The sequence below is a fragment of the Schistosoma mansoni genome, chromosome W, assembly GCF_000237925.1.
Source record: "Schistosoma mansoni strain Puerto Rico chromosome W, complete genome".
Lineage (NCBI taxonomy): Eukaryota > Metazoa > Platyhelminthes > Trematoda > Strigeidida > Schistosomatidae > Schistosoma > Schistosoma mansoni.
The window spans coordinates 481136-497919 of record NC_031502.1 but is presented as its reverse complement, the minus strand read 5'-3'; the positions used below and the strand labels follow the sequence as shown (position 1 = coordinate 497919).

The window sequence follows — 16784 nt, the reverse complement described above, 5'->3', positions numbered from 1 at the left end:
CAACCGTTCACCAATTCTCTTCAGTGAGTTATTATCTCAAAACAGACGTGGTTGAACTCCACTAGTCACTGCTTCCCACTAGAACTCCAGGACATATGTCTTGAATTCAGTCGATTCTCGCGAGGCGGGATCGTGGATGCGCACTGCCGAGGAGTCCCATAATGGGACGAAACGGCCGTCCAGTGCTTCCAGGTTTTCCATGGTGGTTTAGCTTCAATTGACCCATGATTTCAACTATGAAAAAAAAGTATTATTGACAGTCAAAATAATAAAAGTTCAGGTTGAATTAATTCACATTTCACTTAATTGCGCTTTTGGGAAAACATATTGGCTTCAAAAATCAGATTTTTAAAGGTATTTTTGGTAAAACTAAGGTATATTTCTAATATCTACCGCTGGAAACATGTGCTCTGAAAATTAACTAGAATATGAGGTAGGAAATCATAACTTTACACAATTCAAATAACTGATGTTAAATAAAGGAGTATCATTGTGTCATAATACTTGAAACCGAAGTTCGACCACAACTCTTGGTCAATGAGATCTTGTAACTATAGGGTATTAGGATATATTTATAACACTTATTCAGCTATTGATTCGAGTCGACAAGGCTAATGTGAGTGTAGTGCAAATATTTAAAAATGCTCTGGTACGGCCGAGAGTGGGGAGAATCAACTATCTCTCTCGAAATGCTCTCACATGACCACGCGTATATAGCCTCTGTCAAGGAAGTCCTACTCACCGCCTTCTCGTGACACCGGTGTTGTTTACGAAATTGAGAGGACGAAAAGCGAATGTCCGGCAATTTGACCGGGTTGGTGGACACAGAGAATCCACCTAGGGAAGTTGGAAAACCCTCATTCCAAACCAATGGTGAACATGGGCCCCAGTAACCTGAGGAAACAAATGGCGTATGAATCAATCGTTGGTCACCGGCTACCATGAGACTGCATCACCTCACGATGCTCCACTGCCTTGTGAATCAGACCTTTAGGTCAAAGGCTCCGGGTGTGGCCCCCCCAAGAAAACCATTTACTTCAGTTTGGGCACCTGGGCAGTATCACAGCCCTCACACAAATCGAATGAAATTTGTGCGGCGCATATGTATCTGATGCTTCCTTGTACCAATAATTATGTGTTTAAATAAAAATAAAATATAAATTTAAAAATATGAAAATGAGCTTACCTTTAATTGCATAATTCTTGTTCCAGTAGATTTAAATACTTCTCGACTAGATATAATTTCAGTTGAATTAACTTTAATAGCCAATCGTATTGTTAGCTGTTCATAGAGTAATTCAAATATGGATACACTGATTTGTACAAGTTCATTCGCTCTGATACGATTCGGTGCAAGAATTACATACGATCTAATAATAATTAATAATAGCTATTAAATAACTTACGTTAATGGATCAAGTTTGTAACCTTCTTGCTTCTGTGTGTTTACGAAAGAAATAATGATTGTAATGAATAATATCAAATAATGACACATTTGATTTCAGCTAGAAAGAAAAAAACAGACCTCATCGGTTTATTTTATAATAAACAGTTTAACTACTTGCAAAATATTCAGTAGCAAATTTAAATTCTTATAAAATGTGTGGATATTTAAATTTAATTCAATAGGCTTTACATTTTGTAATTTTTATTTTTCGATCACGATTGCTCCTCCCTATGTATGTGTGACCACACACACACACTTAAATTGGTAAACGCAGTGGGATGTGATCTGAAAATTAGGGTGGGTGAACATGTACCAAAATGGTTGCAAAAAAAAATAGAGTCGAATGACCCAATAAGAGTAGAGGATAAACATCCATCATCCTCTATTGCCAAACATATAATCGAAATAGGTCATAAGATTGATCTTAACTCAGCTTTTATTTTTAGTTTAAAATTCATTATGAACCATAATTCAGGGTAATAAATCAATTGAGATCGTTAGCTTTCCTTAATGAACTTCGTACATTTAATTTACTTCCCTAGAAGTTCACTTTTCTAAAGTAGCTTAGTGAATGCAGGACACGACATTAATCCACTGAGTTAAAGCCTAGGCCTACGTACTTTGGTTTTGATAACCTATTAGATTCATTAACTCTCACGAAAAAGGCTTAGCTCAAATCTAGTTGTGTGAAAGTACAATATCTCATATTTTTGAATTATATGTTTCAATGCTGCTCACGGCTAACAGTACTCTTTAAAATAACTCAAACTCAGAGCAATTATTTTTGTAGTTACCTGGATATAATGATGCCGTTATAAATGATTCGCTCTACCAACTTTTTGGGAAGTTATTATATGTTTGTAATGGGAAAGCAGAAGGACCTGACATTATACCAGTAGAAGCACTAAAGTCACACGTAGAACTACAATCATGCTTCACACTATAACCAAGAAGATTTTGGAGGAAGAACAGGTGACACTGACAGATTGGAATGAAGTATATCTCATCAAGATACAAAAGAAAGGAGATCTGAGCAAATGTGAGAAATGATGAGGTATCACACTACCGTCGGTATCAGGAAGTGTTTTCAACAGAGTGTTGCTGAACCGGATGAAAGATGCAGTAGGCACACAACTTCGAGATCAACGGGCTTGATTCCATAGGGATCGGTCGTGCACAGACCGAATCGCGACACTACGAATCATTGTGGAACTCGTCACTAAAAATCAACTTCATTAACTATGAGAAGGCGTTTGACAGTGTGGACAGGAGAACATTATGGAAACTTCTTCGGCACTATGGAGTTCCTGGGAAGATTGTCAAGATTATCCAGAACTCATATGACGGACTACAATGCCAAGTGGTGCATGGAGGACAGCTGACAGATGTATTTCAAGTGAAGGCCGGAGTCAGACAAGACTGTCTACTCTCCCCCTTCCTCTTTCTTCTGGTGATTGACTGGATTATAAAGACCTCGGCATCTGAGGGGAAGCACGGGATACAAAGGACAGCTCAGAATCAACTAGACGATTTGGACTTCACAGATGACTTAACCCTTCTATCCCATACAAACAAACAAATGCAGATGAAGACAACTGGTATAGCAGCAGCTTCTGCATCAATAGACCTCAACATACACAAAGGAAGAAGCGAGATCCTCCAATACAATACAGAGAACACCAAAGCAATCACACTTGAGTGGGAAACTCTGTAAGATGTGGAAGCATTAACATATCTGGGAAGTATGATTGATGAACAAGGAGGATCTGATGCAGATATAAAAGCGAGGATCGGCAAAGCAAATACCGCATTCCTACAACTGAAGAACGTATGGAACTCAAGGCAACTGTCAATCAATATCAAAGCTAGAATTTTCAATACCAACATCAAGGCATTTCTACTGTATGGAGATGAAACTTGGAGAACTGCCACAACCATCATCGAAAAGGTACAACTGTTCAAAAACAATTGTCTGCACAATAATGTCAATGTTTGTTGACCGGATACCATCAGCACTAGTCTAATACGTGGCAGAACAAACCAGCTTCCATCTAAAGAGGAAATTAGGAAAAGACGTTGGAAATGGATGGGATAAACATTGCAGAAATCATCAAACTGCATCACGAGGCAAGCCCTAACTTAGAATCCTGAAGGGAAACAGAAAAGAGCAAGGCCAAAGAAAACACTACGTTGGGAAATAGAAGCGATAATGAAAAGGATGAATAGCTACTGGAAACAACGGGAAAGAATTGCCCATGACAAGGTTGGATGGAGAGTGTTGGCGGGGGGGGGCTATGCTCCTTCACGAGAGGTGACAGGCATGGGCAAGTAAACAAGCAAGTAATGGATATAAAAGATCCATCTGTTTTCATAATAGGGTTCTAGAATATGATTAGATGGGTGGATTGGCCAACCTACTCAATTTAATAACTCCGTATGGTCAAGTTAGATAAGTTAACTCATAAACAATAGTTTACTACTGATAACAAATTTTTCACTAGATTCTTCAAAGGTCTAAACTGAAAGCTCGAAACAATAGTAGTAGTAATATGCAATTTCATAAAGCCTACGACTTATATCGAATGGAGACATGTTGTGAAAGTTTCTGATACAGGAATGGAGATGACTGAAAACCTCTCTGGTCTGATCAATCAATAAAAAAATACTTATATCCAAATATTAATACCGTCCCATCAAAGAATCAGATTTAATTTATATTGATGTTTTGTTTGTGAGTAATGATTTATACGTTTTTATATTTTATTGATTACACTTAATCATAACTAACCAATTGAAAGATCCAAAGCTGATTACTTGGTGGTTCATGAATTAAATTCATGCATAAGATGGCAAGACATTAAAACACAAGATGTTAACACAGTATTTCTATTTTTTCTAAGCGAAATAAGATATAAATGAAACCACAAATCATCAGGATAACTATCAGTAGTCATCATGTTGTCAGTTGCTATTTGCTAAAACCTAAGGGGGAAACAGAACTTACGGGTGCTTTGATTGTAAAGTAAAATAAAGTACATTTCTTAGCTGATTGTATTGCATGACTAATGCTTCATATAGTATTATGAACGTTATTTATCCATTCCCGTCTATTAAGTCCATGTGTTTAGGTTCTTTTAATCTTTATTCACTGATCTACTTATTGATACTAGAAGATGCTTATATAGATCTGGAATTTACACATTACTAATTAAATACAAAACGCTTGGTCATAGTGTTTGGCGTTGGCCTGCAGCCTAGTATTGTACAGATGGATGTTAATTGAAATGGTGGGATTTTGCAGGAAAATATGGATTGGGATGAGATTCAGTGTATAAGAAAAACAGTAAGGATGACAACATTGTAGACTATTTCTTCATATTTATTGGAAACAGTTGTCTACAGCTTGCCGGAAACCTGGGTTTTCCTGGCAAATTCATTTCAATACATTATGACAAACTCAAGCAACCATCACCAAGTCATGTGAAAACAGGTAACTTCAATCGCTGATAAGAATACTGTAGAACGGCTTTACCGAATGGTCGCACGGTGAGAGATTTCGTGAGTAAACTAACAAAGTAAGCTTCGAAACATCGTTTTGGAGATAAGCTTATGGTCGAGGTTAATGCACTTAATCCGGAACGACAGCTTACACAGTTGATAAAATTTTCACCTTAAGTAGTAGAAATTGTTTCCATTACTTAAGAAACTGTGAATGAAGGTAATATGGTGTCTCAATTACGGTCGTCAGCTACATTCTCATGGTCAAATTAACGACTTTTGAGTCGCTGATAACTCATACTTCTCACAAAAGTACTAGTGAAAAATCAGCAGAGATAAGAAAATTGACCCAAAAACGAGTAAAGACTGATTTAACACTTCTTATGAGGTGAACTACGCTCACGGAAATCATACTCATTAAGTAATGCTAAATGCTCCACACATGCTCAGCCTTATGCATCACATTAGCTATTTCACTGAGTACCTTGAAGAAATCCTTATTCTACATTTGGTTATTAGTGATGACTAGTGAAACAACTAGCTCCTTATATATAGCCATGATTATTTCATTCTACACTTGTAAATAATTTCGTACATTCACCATGTCATTTTATGATTGCGGTTTTTATGCTGTTAGTGCCGAGTTTACTATCTTGTCTTCAAATGGAAATGCGACTGGAATGCTGTGATGAAACCCCATAAAGTTACGAGATAGAGTGTTGCCAAACACGAAATTCCAGCAGGCAGATTTGGTTTGGATAATACAGATACAAATTTCCAATATATAACTTGGAAGCTTTTAGAAGACAAAAATGAACCACAGATATTTGATTTGAAACGTTCAAAAACGCTCAGATTATAAATTTGTCCACTGCTGATGGTATTTCTGATAATTTATTTTAGTATTTAATTGCTGGGTGCCGTAATGATCTTTAAATTTACCTAATATCAAGTTTACAAAAGTATATATAAGAAAAAAACACAAAAATGAACGACAAAACAGAAAATATGTAATTTTGAAGGAGGAAAAACTTACTCAAAAAAATGATCTATCATTAGGATCACTAGTACGAGAATGAAAACAAAAACACCGGAAACATAACCCAACGGGAAAGATATTCAATTGGTACACTATCTGATGTAAATATTCAAACATTAGTTTTAGCGGACTCAAACAAATCCATTCAATATGTGGAAATTTCAAAGCTGAAAGGAAAATCAAACAATGACATCCGTAAAATGTTTTTGATCATCTGTTACCGTCTATGTCTTGTAAAACAGGGGTATTATCGCATTTATATCAGTAGATTTCAAATCAATACCAATAAACTCATCTAGGACTCGTAGATGACATTGACTGCTCTCATCCACGCGTTATCTAAGCAACAAAAACATAAGGTGACCAACAAACGATGGGTTAAATAACTAAATGATTTTTTGTGAGAAACAGCTTACGTGAGAGATTCTATCTCATTTGACATCCTACTGTTGCTTTCATGAATTACTGGCTCGTCTGTTTACTTGATCTTTTCTTACTGATTCTCACACATGCTCCCCAGCTGAAACTTCGAACACAAAATACTTCTAGGATAGGAATAAACTTGAAAAAGCCTGAACTATACAACATATGCGACTTAGTACCATACCTCAATTTCTCTCAGCATTATTATAATAGTCCGAATGTTCAAATTATTACCAGATCCTTTACTATTCGATTATGTCTTATTTCCGTATATTTCCTAGACAATTTCAGATAACAGTGTGTAATCAAGAAGCGTAATATAAAATATGCTACGAGTTTATCTATTCAGCCAAATATGCACAGCAGACTTTGTGTAAATATTATAGCGTTTTAACTCAGCGTGAATCGTGTGTGGTTGATACCGTTTAGTGAATGTTATGATCATTCATGCAATATGTGATAAGAATTGACTTTGACTTGATAGTTACTATCGTTTGCTCCACCAGTCAGCTTATTAAGTGAGCTGTTTAATTATCTTGCATGTAGTGTGTAGTGCCACATACAAGCGTTTCCTGATATAGAAGGGCGGTATGTGAATTATTAATTACTTTCTACCCTCCTTCTAAGTTGATCAGAAGTGATGTTAATGGTCTGCTATATGCGAACATTTTTGATACATGTACTTGTCAACTCTTTTAACCATGTTGCACGTTTCCATTTGTACATTATACTTGTGCATTGTTCCTTTTTACTCATCATATAAGCAAGCTACATAAATCAAGACACAAATTTGTTCAGCAGGCTAGTGAGCTAATTTCCCTGTTTCGATCGCATAAATTTTATTCTATAAGTGGATAAACAGGTCCACACCCCTTTACACATAAATACAAACTATTCAGCTTATCAGTCACTAGCAAATTATCACAAGGTGGCTAGTAAAGTTGGAGCGACTCGATTGTCTGTGCAAAATGATTGACTTGGATATTGAAGTAGCTATCCAGGCAGTGCTATTTTAAATAAAACGAGATTGACAGGAGCGGGTCGTAGTGTGAGTTGGCCAGCAGCCATATAAGAGGGAAACGGGATATTCTACAGCATAAATAATAATGAAGAATAATCTTTGAAACATTTTCGTCACTGCCTAATAAGATGTCCTTCTCTCACTCTAATGGCTTCGTTCGTTTCGCAAGCCAGAAAGTCAAGTGGCGCGCTGGCAAGAGGTTGCAAGAGTTGGATTTCACGTGCGAGTATCAACCTGAAAGTCGACAAAAAATGGTGACTCTCTATGTTGCATACCTTATTTCCCTAGCACTATTTGTGCTGTCCTTATCACAGTCCATGAGACCGACTGGTCATCTCTGAAAGGGATTGATCTCTATCTGAAACTCATTTAACAAAGACAACTACATTGAAATAAGAGTTAACAAATCAGCTCCCAGCAACCCACCTTCTTTGTGCTAAGTGGATTAACCTGAGATTGTATGTTGACGTATTATTTCTAGACAGTGGGCCGAAACAGTCTCTGTTGATAGTATCGCACGTAAAAGTTCAGAATATTATGGGGCGACCTTGGGAAACGGCAAACTATTCGCGCTATTCGCCAGAAATTTTGCAAAATTGTAACACGTGTTGCGTCACAAAGTCATCCCAAACAATTACTTCGTGAGCCGTTAACACCACTGATGACATCAGGGCCACATTAGAGAGTTGGCAATCATAATATGGGGCCACTCAAAACAACGAAGGACGGGAACCGCCACATATTAGTGACGGCAGATTATTTTAGCAAATAGTGTGAAGCCATTCTCATCCCACAACAAGATGCCTTCACGGTTGTACGAGCATTCATTGATCATTGGGTTCCTTGTTATGGCACTCCATTTCCACTTCATTCTGACCGGGGTGAAGCTTTTGAAAGCCAACTCACCTCTCAAGTATGCCAGATATTGCGTACCGCGTGCCACCCACCACTCTCCCTCTATTTTACTTTTCCAGCATTAAGTACGTCTACCTGTTGAGATACAAATACCCTTATTACCGTTTGAGACTCAAGAACATCTACCATGCGTTCTTAAACTTTGTAAACGTGTTAACGACGCGTACCGCCTAGGTAAACTGAATAACGTAATACCGGAAAACACCAGAAAAATATATACGACGGTCAAGTGAACGGGCCGGTGTTTGAACCTGGAGATGGCATTTGGCTGCGTCTCCCTGTGGCTCCACCAGAAATATGCACCAAGTTCTACCCTATTCAGCAAGGTTCCCACGAGTATGTGTTTGTTCGATCACCAACTATCTTTGTGACGCGAGACTTTCAGCGGCCTCTAGGCGACGTTACGACAATATACTACAAACAGTCGTAACCGGACTGAACGATAATGCATTTAGATAATTGGTTTGCTAAACATCCAACTGCCACCAGCTATTACGAAGTGCCATCAAAAGGAGGTATGGCATACTCGTGTCCCCAACTAGGAACTGAGGATAATGCTTCACGGACAGGGAGGATGGTGTAACAGTATTAGGAATTATTTTATACAGTCCTATTGATATGAATCCGATTTTATTACAGGGCACGAAAGGGTTAATGCGCTACATGAAGAAGAACATCTGGACTTGCAAAATGATATATGGGACTATTCCTCAAACACGTTTTGCCTTATTTAACGGGACTGCATTGTTCGATTTTTGAAAAAAACAAATCAGTTATTGCTCACACATCGTATTCTTCTTCCACAAACACTCAATGATCCTGGTTTGTATGCTGTTGTTTTCAAATCTCTCCAGCTTTTAAATGAACTGCGATAATACATGTTACACTTCTTTTTGAACAGTATTCCTAAATTAATAGGTACGTTTATTTATTGAACCTGGTTTGATGATTGTTCCAATAACTAGGTGGTAATATTTATTTGGGTAACGATGCATATTTAAATTCACAGAAATATGTAGAACCGATCAATACCGAAGAACCTTGTTTTGAGCTAATAATGAGCAAGAGCATGCGTGTCCGAAATAATCTCAACCGTTATTCCTTATTCCAAAGTTATTTAGTTCTGAATCTAAAATCACTAACTGAAACAACGAATACTTACACAGTAAAGTTATCACACTACGTCTTATTTTCTTGTTATTGGTATTGCAAGTAGAATCAATGCGAGAAACCTTTTAACATCGTTTATATGATTCAGATTGATGGTAACTGATCAAGCAGATTTGGTGACGCTACAATTTATGGGCTATCTTTGAGAGACACCGAAATGACCTTTAGAAAACTCACTCACCATTATTGGAAGACGGTTATAAATTAGTACGGGGTATCACAATCAGAATTTAGGGTAGGAATTTGATTTCAGTTATATAAATAAAGATTTTCACTACGAACTGACATTGGCTGTAATTTGAAAGCGCTATTTAACTATATGGATAAATAAATTCCACGCCAAAATAAAAGGTTCGATTACTTTAACTTCATTGATTTTTCCACAAATCAAAGTCCCGTCACAGATTCTTGATACTGAGTCATCTGAATGCAGATCTTTCAGTTCACCTCTTTGTCTTTGCAAAATAAAGACGTACAATCGCCCACCGCAGCCTCGAATAGTACACGCCCACCTGGGACATAGGAGCCTTCATTGTCTTCAAATCAGTTATAGTGACTTGACGACCAGTTCGACTTCTGTCATACTAGATCACCAGATCTTATGTTGGCATCACTATCGACATCACGTACTCATTCTGTAGGAGAACCAAGCGGAACATTGACTACCAATTCATAAATTACATCGGAAATGTCACCTCAGGTTTATCAACTACCACTTAACCTTGTGGCTTACGTCTTTAACTGAATGTCCACTTGAAAACAACAAACATATACTTAACTCTAGTCCCAGTCAAAACTCAACTTCAGATATTTATGTAATGTGTGTTAGTCGTCTAAAGCACGGTAAAATACGTTTTCCATACGTCCTGGAATCGGCCTGACCATGTTTCGAATTCCGCTCGACTCATGAACCATCTGCTCAATATGACACGCCTAAACTCATCATTTAGGTCAATCAATGAGTTCCCTTGAACAAGAAGCACGACAAATGTGACTACATTGGTAGAAAATAAAACGAGCAACTGACTATTGGGTAACAACTTTACCAACTGCAGTGCAGGACGTGCTATTAACATTAATGGAAGACAATCTAGTTCTTAACTGACTCACTTCTAGACATATGATTAACCCCAAATAGAATGATATGTTGCACTGATCATCAGCCTCTAGAATCGATTGTGGTTGTTTTAATTCATATTATTCACTTTCCCGACCACGATAGACTCTCCAAGAGAAATATTCAATCCATGGTTTTCAGAAAGTGTTGCACAGCAGCATCCAATCTAAGGTGAACACTAAAATAATAAACAGATAAAATACATGATGCTCACCGTCATTCAGGTCGACCAAGGTCGTAGAAAAGAAAGCACGATCGAATTTGATAGTCTATAGCGTTTCTTCCATGTCAGTATTGTTCCGCATGTAGTGTGATATTTACTCCTATTTGATAAGTCCCACGAAAATCTCTATAGAAGGTACCATAAAATAGACAATGGTTGATTCACAGGTAATCTTGCAAGTCTTTGTGGCTGCATTATTTTAGACGACCAATGGGAGCTTTCCGAAAATACCCTTTTCTACTTCACAGATCGATAAACATTTTTTTGTGATAGTCTGAACCCCAAAGATTATAATTATCGTCATTTACAAGCACACTTGAATGCATTATCACTGAGCAAGTAGTCTTCAAGAATGTACTTTTAAAGTAAGAATTAGAATCTTCTGAGAAGTTCTCTTCTCGGCTCTCTGAGCTGAGATCATGTGTGGTATCACCATGCGCAGTAAGTAGTTACTATTACACAAATAGAAAATTAGAGGACTTTTCAATGAGTTGCTTAGGCTACAGGAACTTGAGATTTATGTTGATTGACCACATAGTATTGTGGATTTTTCAGAACGCATGGTTCTTTACTTGGTTTTTGAACTAAGGAACCACATGCCCGTTGAAAAGGATAACCAGTGTTTTTGTGAGTGAGAAAGCGTGAAAATGAGATGTATGAGTACAAATAGAGGTGAATAATGCCCCATACTGAAAAGGTCGTTCTGTAAATCTTCGACATTGATATTGAACCCATTAATTTCACAGTACACTGCCTAACCAAAGATACTTGTTCACTCATCTTCTTCAGACCACCATTGTGTACGCCATGCTAAACATTCTTCACAACCACTAGCCAGATTAGATCAAACATTTCTCAACACATCGACAACTCCCCCAAACATACCATTGAACTCCTTCATTCCTAACTTCTAGTTCGACTGAGTTTGGGATCCTTCCATTAGAAAAGTGTTACAGACAAAATCGTCGGAGAGTCCTGAATATCTATGGTGTCTATACACAAGCCATTATCCTCCATATGTGAACCCTAATTTGAAATCGTGGAATACAGAGCAATATATTCTATAATGGGAAAATAGACAAAAGTCCAGCATCTAGATGTTAGACATTAGGAAACGACCTACTACTAATAGAAAGCAATGAAATTATCACCTAAGTTAACACTATGAACTACTGTACTGTCCAAACCTTAATATATCTACAGTCCATTACGAATGTTACTGAAGAAAGACAGGATTATTAAAATATCATGTATATTTCAATCAGTATTTTCATAGAACAAAAAGAAATTACTGTTTTATATAAACTGATATCATTTCAAAGCAAATTCAATTAATCCAAAGATGCAGAAAGTGTTGCATCTCGAACTCGTTGAAAAAAAGCCATTTAAATCTAAAATCGCATTCAAATAGAGAATGTCAGTAAGGGGTTGTGGAGATTGTTGAGTTTTGATTGAGATCATGAGTGGATGAATGCTAGACCACCAATGAAAACCTGGAAGCACTGGATGGCCGTTTTGTCCTAGCGTGGAATTCCTCAGTAATGCTCATCCACGATCCCATACATGAGACCGAAGGCGCTGTGTTCGAATCCTGCAAGCATGACCGTAGATGCTCAATACTCAGGAGTCACATACTAGGACAAAATGGTCATCCAGAGCTCTCAGGTTTTCAGTCATGGTATAACATCGATCCATTCATGTCGGTTGTGTAGTGAAACCACTGATATTTAGAATTTGCATCATAGACTTTCCAACACTATCCCCCCCCACGAAATAATGTTGGGTCCTTATGTCGCAATGTTATAACCAATTTGACATTCCCAATTAGCATTTTTTTCATATTTCACGTTTCGGTTATTATATGTGAGTATTTGGGGAAACACATTGACACGTATTTTGAGGCATTCCATCATGTGAATTTGACTTGCATAAAAATTGTGATACATACCCTTTTTGTTATTCAGATCACAAAACACAGATAAATATGCATTGATATGTGTAATTAACGCGTATGATTCATCTAGGTTTGATTCATCTGCAAAACAACCAAATGGAAAACATGCATCTGTCTGATACTCATCAGGATAATCTTGGACTTGATTTGGATTTTCTATCTCTACAAACTTCATATCTGAGCAAATTGGTTCTCTGATTGCCTCGGAAACACTTGCTGTTCCCTCTGACTGATCAAAACCACTGACTAAGGATTCTTCTCGATAAATATTAACTTGAAGAATATCCAACACCTTATACACTAACATCAGAAATATGACTACAATTCAACTCATTCGGAACATATTTCTCACATTCGTTAGGGTTATCACCAAAGATAAATTCATTGTGAGCACTATTGACACTTGACATGATATCAGAATTTGATTTTTTTGAAATATTTCCCTCAAATTTATTAAGAGTTTCATTAGAGAATAATTGATCATTAGAAAAATCAACATCAACCAAAACTGAATCCGGTTTTTGATCATAACTCGATTCATTCAAAATATTATTTTCAGGGTTGTAGGAAACTTTATCAGAAATATGTGAATCATCATGACAAACCACATCTGTTACAATAACACGAGAAATCTGACAAGAAGTTGGTTGATTAGAAACATTTGTCTCACAGTGATCCTGGGGTTCGTTCAACTCTGGAATGCTCTGTGACGATATAACGCTTGTAGAAGTTTTGAATAAAGGTAAGTGATCATTAGAAACATCCAACTTAGTAGAATCACAAAATTTAGCATTAGTTTCAGCGAAATGAATTTTGGTATTACAAACTGACTGAATGCGTCCAGTTTTACCACATTTAAAGTATTCAGAATTACGATGAACCTTGATTACATATTGGACTGGGAAGACGTGGTAAAATAGTGGAATTTCTGATGTCCTGGAGAATCATTTCATTGAATTTTTCTCCCTTACCGTATTCGAAATTTGTATACTTCACATGGTCCAACAGTAGTTGCTTGAGGATTGCATGAGGGAGTGGAATCAGTTTGTCTGGAAATGCCAAAGTTTTTATTAGGCTGTATGCTTTTTTTCCGATAAACGTTAGGAAATTAGCCATTATAGTAACATCCTCAATATTTTCCTTGGTCTTAACTCGGATTTCAAACCTTTCCATGTGATCCCCAAAAGCATCGAATCCTCAATATATGTTCAATCTTTTCATCACAGGCTCCATCGCGACGCCAATGTGATGATTTGAAGTATTTGAATTATAGTATAAGCTAGTAATCCCAGCAACAACGCAATTTAATCAAGAAGTATTGGATGAAAACGAACGAATGTATTGTGTTTGGAATTCAAAGTCAAGCGGTCATCAATACAAGAGAATCATTGGTTCATTCAAACTCCTCCTATAGCTCTTCTAGGGTTACGGTCAGTCTCAAGTCCGTGTAAATGAGGAGGGTTGGATATGATGTGGCGGTCGATATTCGATATTATCCCTAACTTTGTATATTATTCGTCTTGATAACCGTTACTCGATAACGTCCTAACGGTGTATAAATCAGAAGGTGAATACGAAGGGCTGATCGCTTTTATTATTGAACCACACACAGGTACCCAATATTACAGGCACGTTAAACAAGCATGAAAGAGCAGTGCCGTAAAAATAGGCGAGTGAGCGTGCGAGCCGAATGAGTGAGTAAGTGTGTAGATTACGGTGTAGCGTAGAGCAGAGCGGAGAGCAAGCAGTAGTAAACAGGATTAAGATGTACATATATATAAGTGGAAAAGCATGAGTCATCGGATCAATTAAGCGATTAATAATAATGCCAGCGGAATGAATACATGCGTAGGCAGTAAGCAATGTTCAAGCGTATATAATAAAAGTACAATGGTATAGATAGGTTGTTATTGTATGAATGACTGTCCATTAAATAAGTTAACAAAAGGGCTTAGCCAGATTAGGTGTAAACAAACTCGATTGTATCTGAGTTGCTATAATGAGATCACAATCCTTCTCCTGTAGAAAAGAAGTTGCTAAAATAACTAACCAGAACAAACAAATAAAACCGTTCAAACTCTTAACTCCCAGTTGAATCATCTTCATTTAGAAGAATTATGATGCCTTATGATGAAAGCCGAGATTATTCGAATGTCGTATGGCTGATGCCCCTTCAGACAACTAGAGCATCGATTATTATGGGTAAATGGAATTAGTCCGGATAGTATGAAAATCTAGGACGACTAATCAAATAGTCATGAATACGAAGAGATACAACTCGACGGTTTTCGGAATAGGTGAAAAACATTGGACGCAAGCTGGACAGCAAAGGATTTATTTGGCGGAAATATTTCTGTACTCTGGTCACAAAGAGGAAAATGATCCACACACTCAGGGAGTTGCTCTGATGATGTCCAAAGAAGCATGAAATGCACTTATAGAATAGGAGTCTTATGGATGCATGATCGTCAGTGCATCATTCAAAAGAAAGGAGTAAATTACAATGAATGTTATTCCATGTTATGCCCCAACCGCTGTTAGCTACGATGACGATGAAGATTAGTTCTACGAGAAGCTGCAATCGACCATAGCGAAGTGTTCAGGAAACGACCTGACCATCCTGATGGGAGATCTAAAAGGCGAGACAATAATTTATGGACGACCTTTGGATAAATCTTAAATGACCTTGAGGAATATTAGCCAACAACTGATGATACTACTGATAAATAATAGTAGTCAGTAAATATTCAAGTGAAAATAGATAAGATATATAAGACTGCATTATAATTTATGGACGACCTTTGAACGAATCTCAAGGGACCCTGAGAAATATTAACCGATCGGGTAACAGTTAGTGCGGTATAAAAATATATACAAAACCAAAGAATTAACGTGGATAATCTTTTACATGGGTCAAAAACTTGTCAAGGTTAGATGTAGGCTCGGAAGTTCTAAAATCATCATCCATATGGCTCCATAGTAGTCGGCCTCTGAAGTGATGATAAGATCTCAAAAACTCTTTCAGCCTCGCCCACATAGCTTCAATGTTGTAAGTATGCACTCCAGGTGCAGGGTCCACGAAATGGCGCTTGTGGATAACAACATGATGGACATAACCACGTCTACGTGCGCATCTGTACGCCCTCTAATCATCTGTATATACTGTAGTGCCTGGCTGCACATATTACCGTATAATCGGTATTATTGTTGGTGCTTCTCGGTTCCCAACCCGTTGGAAATGTCCTTTTAGGGATGATCGGTCGTGGATTCCAAGGACATGTGAGGTATATTTATGGAAGAGGTACTTACCCAACCTCCTTTAATAGTACGGCCTCGGTTGAACTATCGTTTCCTTACCACTGTTTCATCTATTTCAACTTTTCCCACTCCCCCATTCGACTGGTGTAAGCTTGTCAGTTTTGTTGCACATGTATCCCTACAATACTCGTACCACTGGACAGCCAAAGCTTCAGTTAAATCGGCAAACGTTGCAGCTAGTGTGACAAGTGCTTTTGTTATCCGATTCGCAACAATTATCATAGATTGTCTCAGTCTCAATCGTGATCGAGGGAAAAAACTTCCTGTTCTACCAGACTTCTTCCAACATAAACAAAATCGAAAGAAAAACTCATCACGGTAGTCTGCACAGCGTACAGGAGTCATTTGACTACAGCAGTCACAAGTATAGGAACTTCTTATTATTCATTTTTGTTGTAGACGCTCAACTACCATGTCTTCTCCAAAATCCGCTGTAAACCAATCATGCGTGAGCACCAAGTACCGAACTTCGCTCCGTGACCTTGAAATTCGGCGAAAGCTTCTGATTGGCTTGTCCACAAATTATAGTCTCGTTCATACAAACACCAAAGTCGGAATGTATAAAATCCAAACTACGTTTGGGTGAAGAATAACTGTCGGGTAAAAGTGTAGTAACGCGTGTTGTCCAATGGAGATCAGAACAAGGTGATTGGGGCAAC

The 16784-nt window shown here is 37.6% G+C and overlaps 1 protein-coding gene across 1 annotated transcript in view; it reads right to left on the bottom strand.

Annotated features, from left to right (window-relative positions):
• Nucleotides 1-1495, bottom strand: part of Smp_133880 (putative alpha-2-macroglobulin) — a gene marked incomplete at both ends in the record, with an annotated part of 67849 nt that extends 66354 nt beyond the window's left edge. The window contains 2 exons of the mRNA XM_018799860.1: nt 1187-1370; nt 1407-1495. Coding sequence (XP_018653731.1) covers nt 1187-1370; nt 1407-1495 — 273 coding nt within the window. The remainder of the gene's footprint in view (nt 1-1186; nt 1371-1406) is intronic.
• Nucleotides 1496-16784: the final 15289 nt, after the last annotated feature.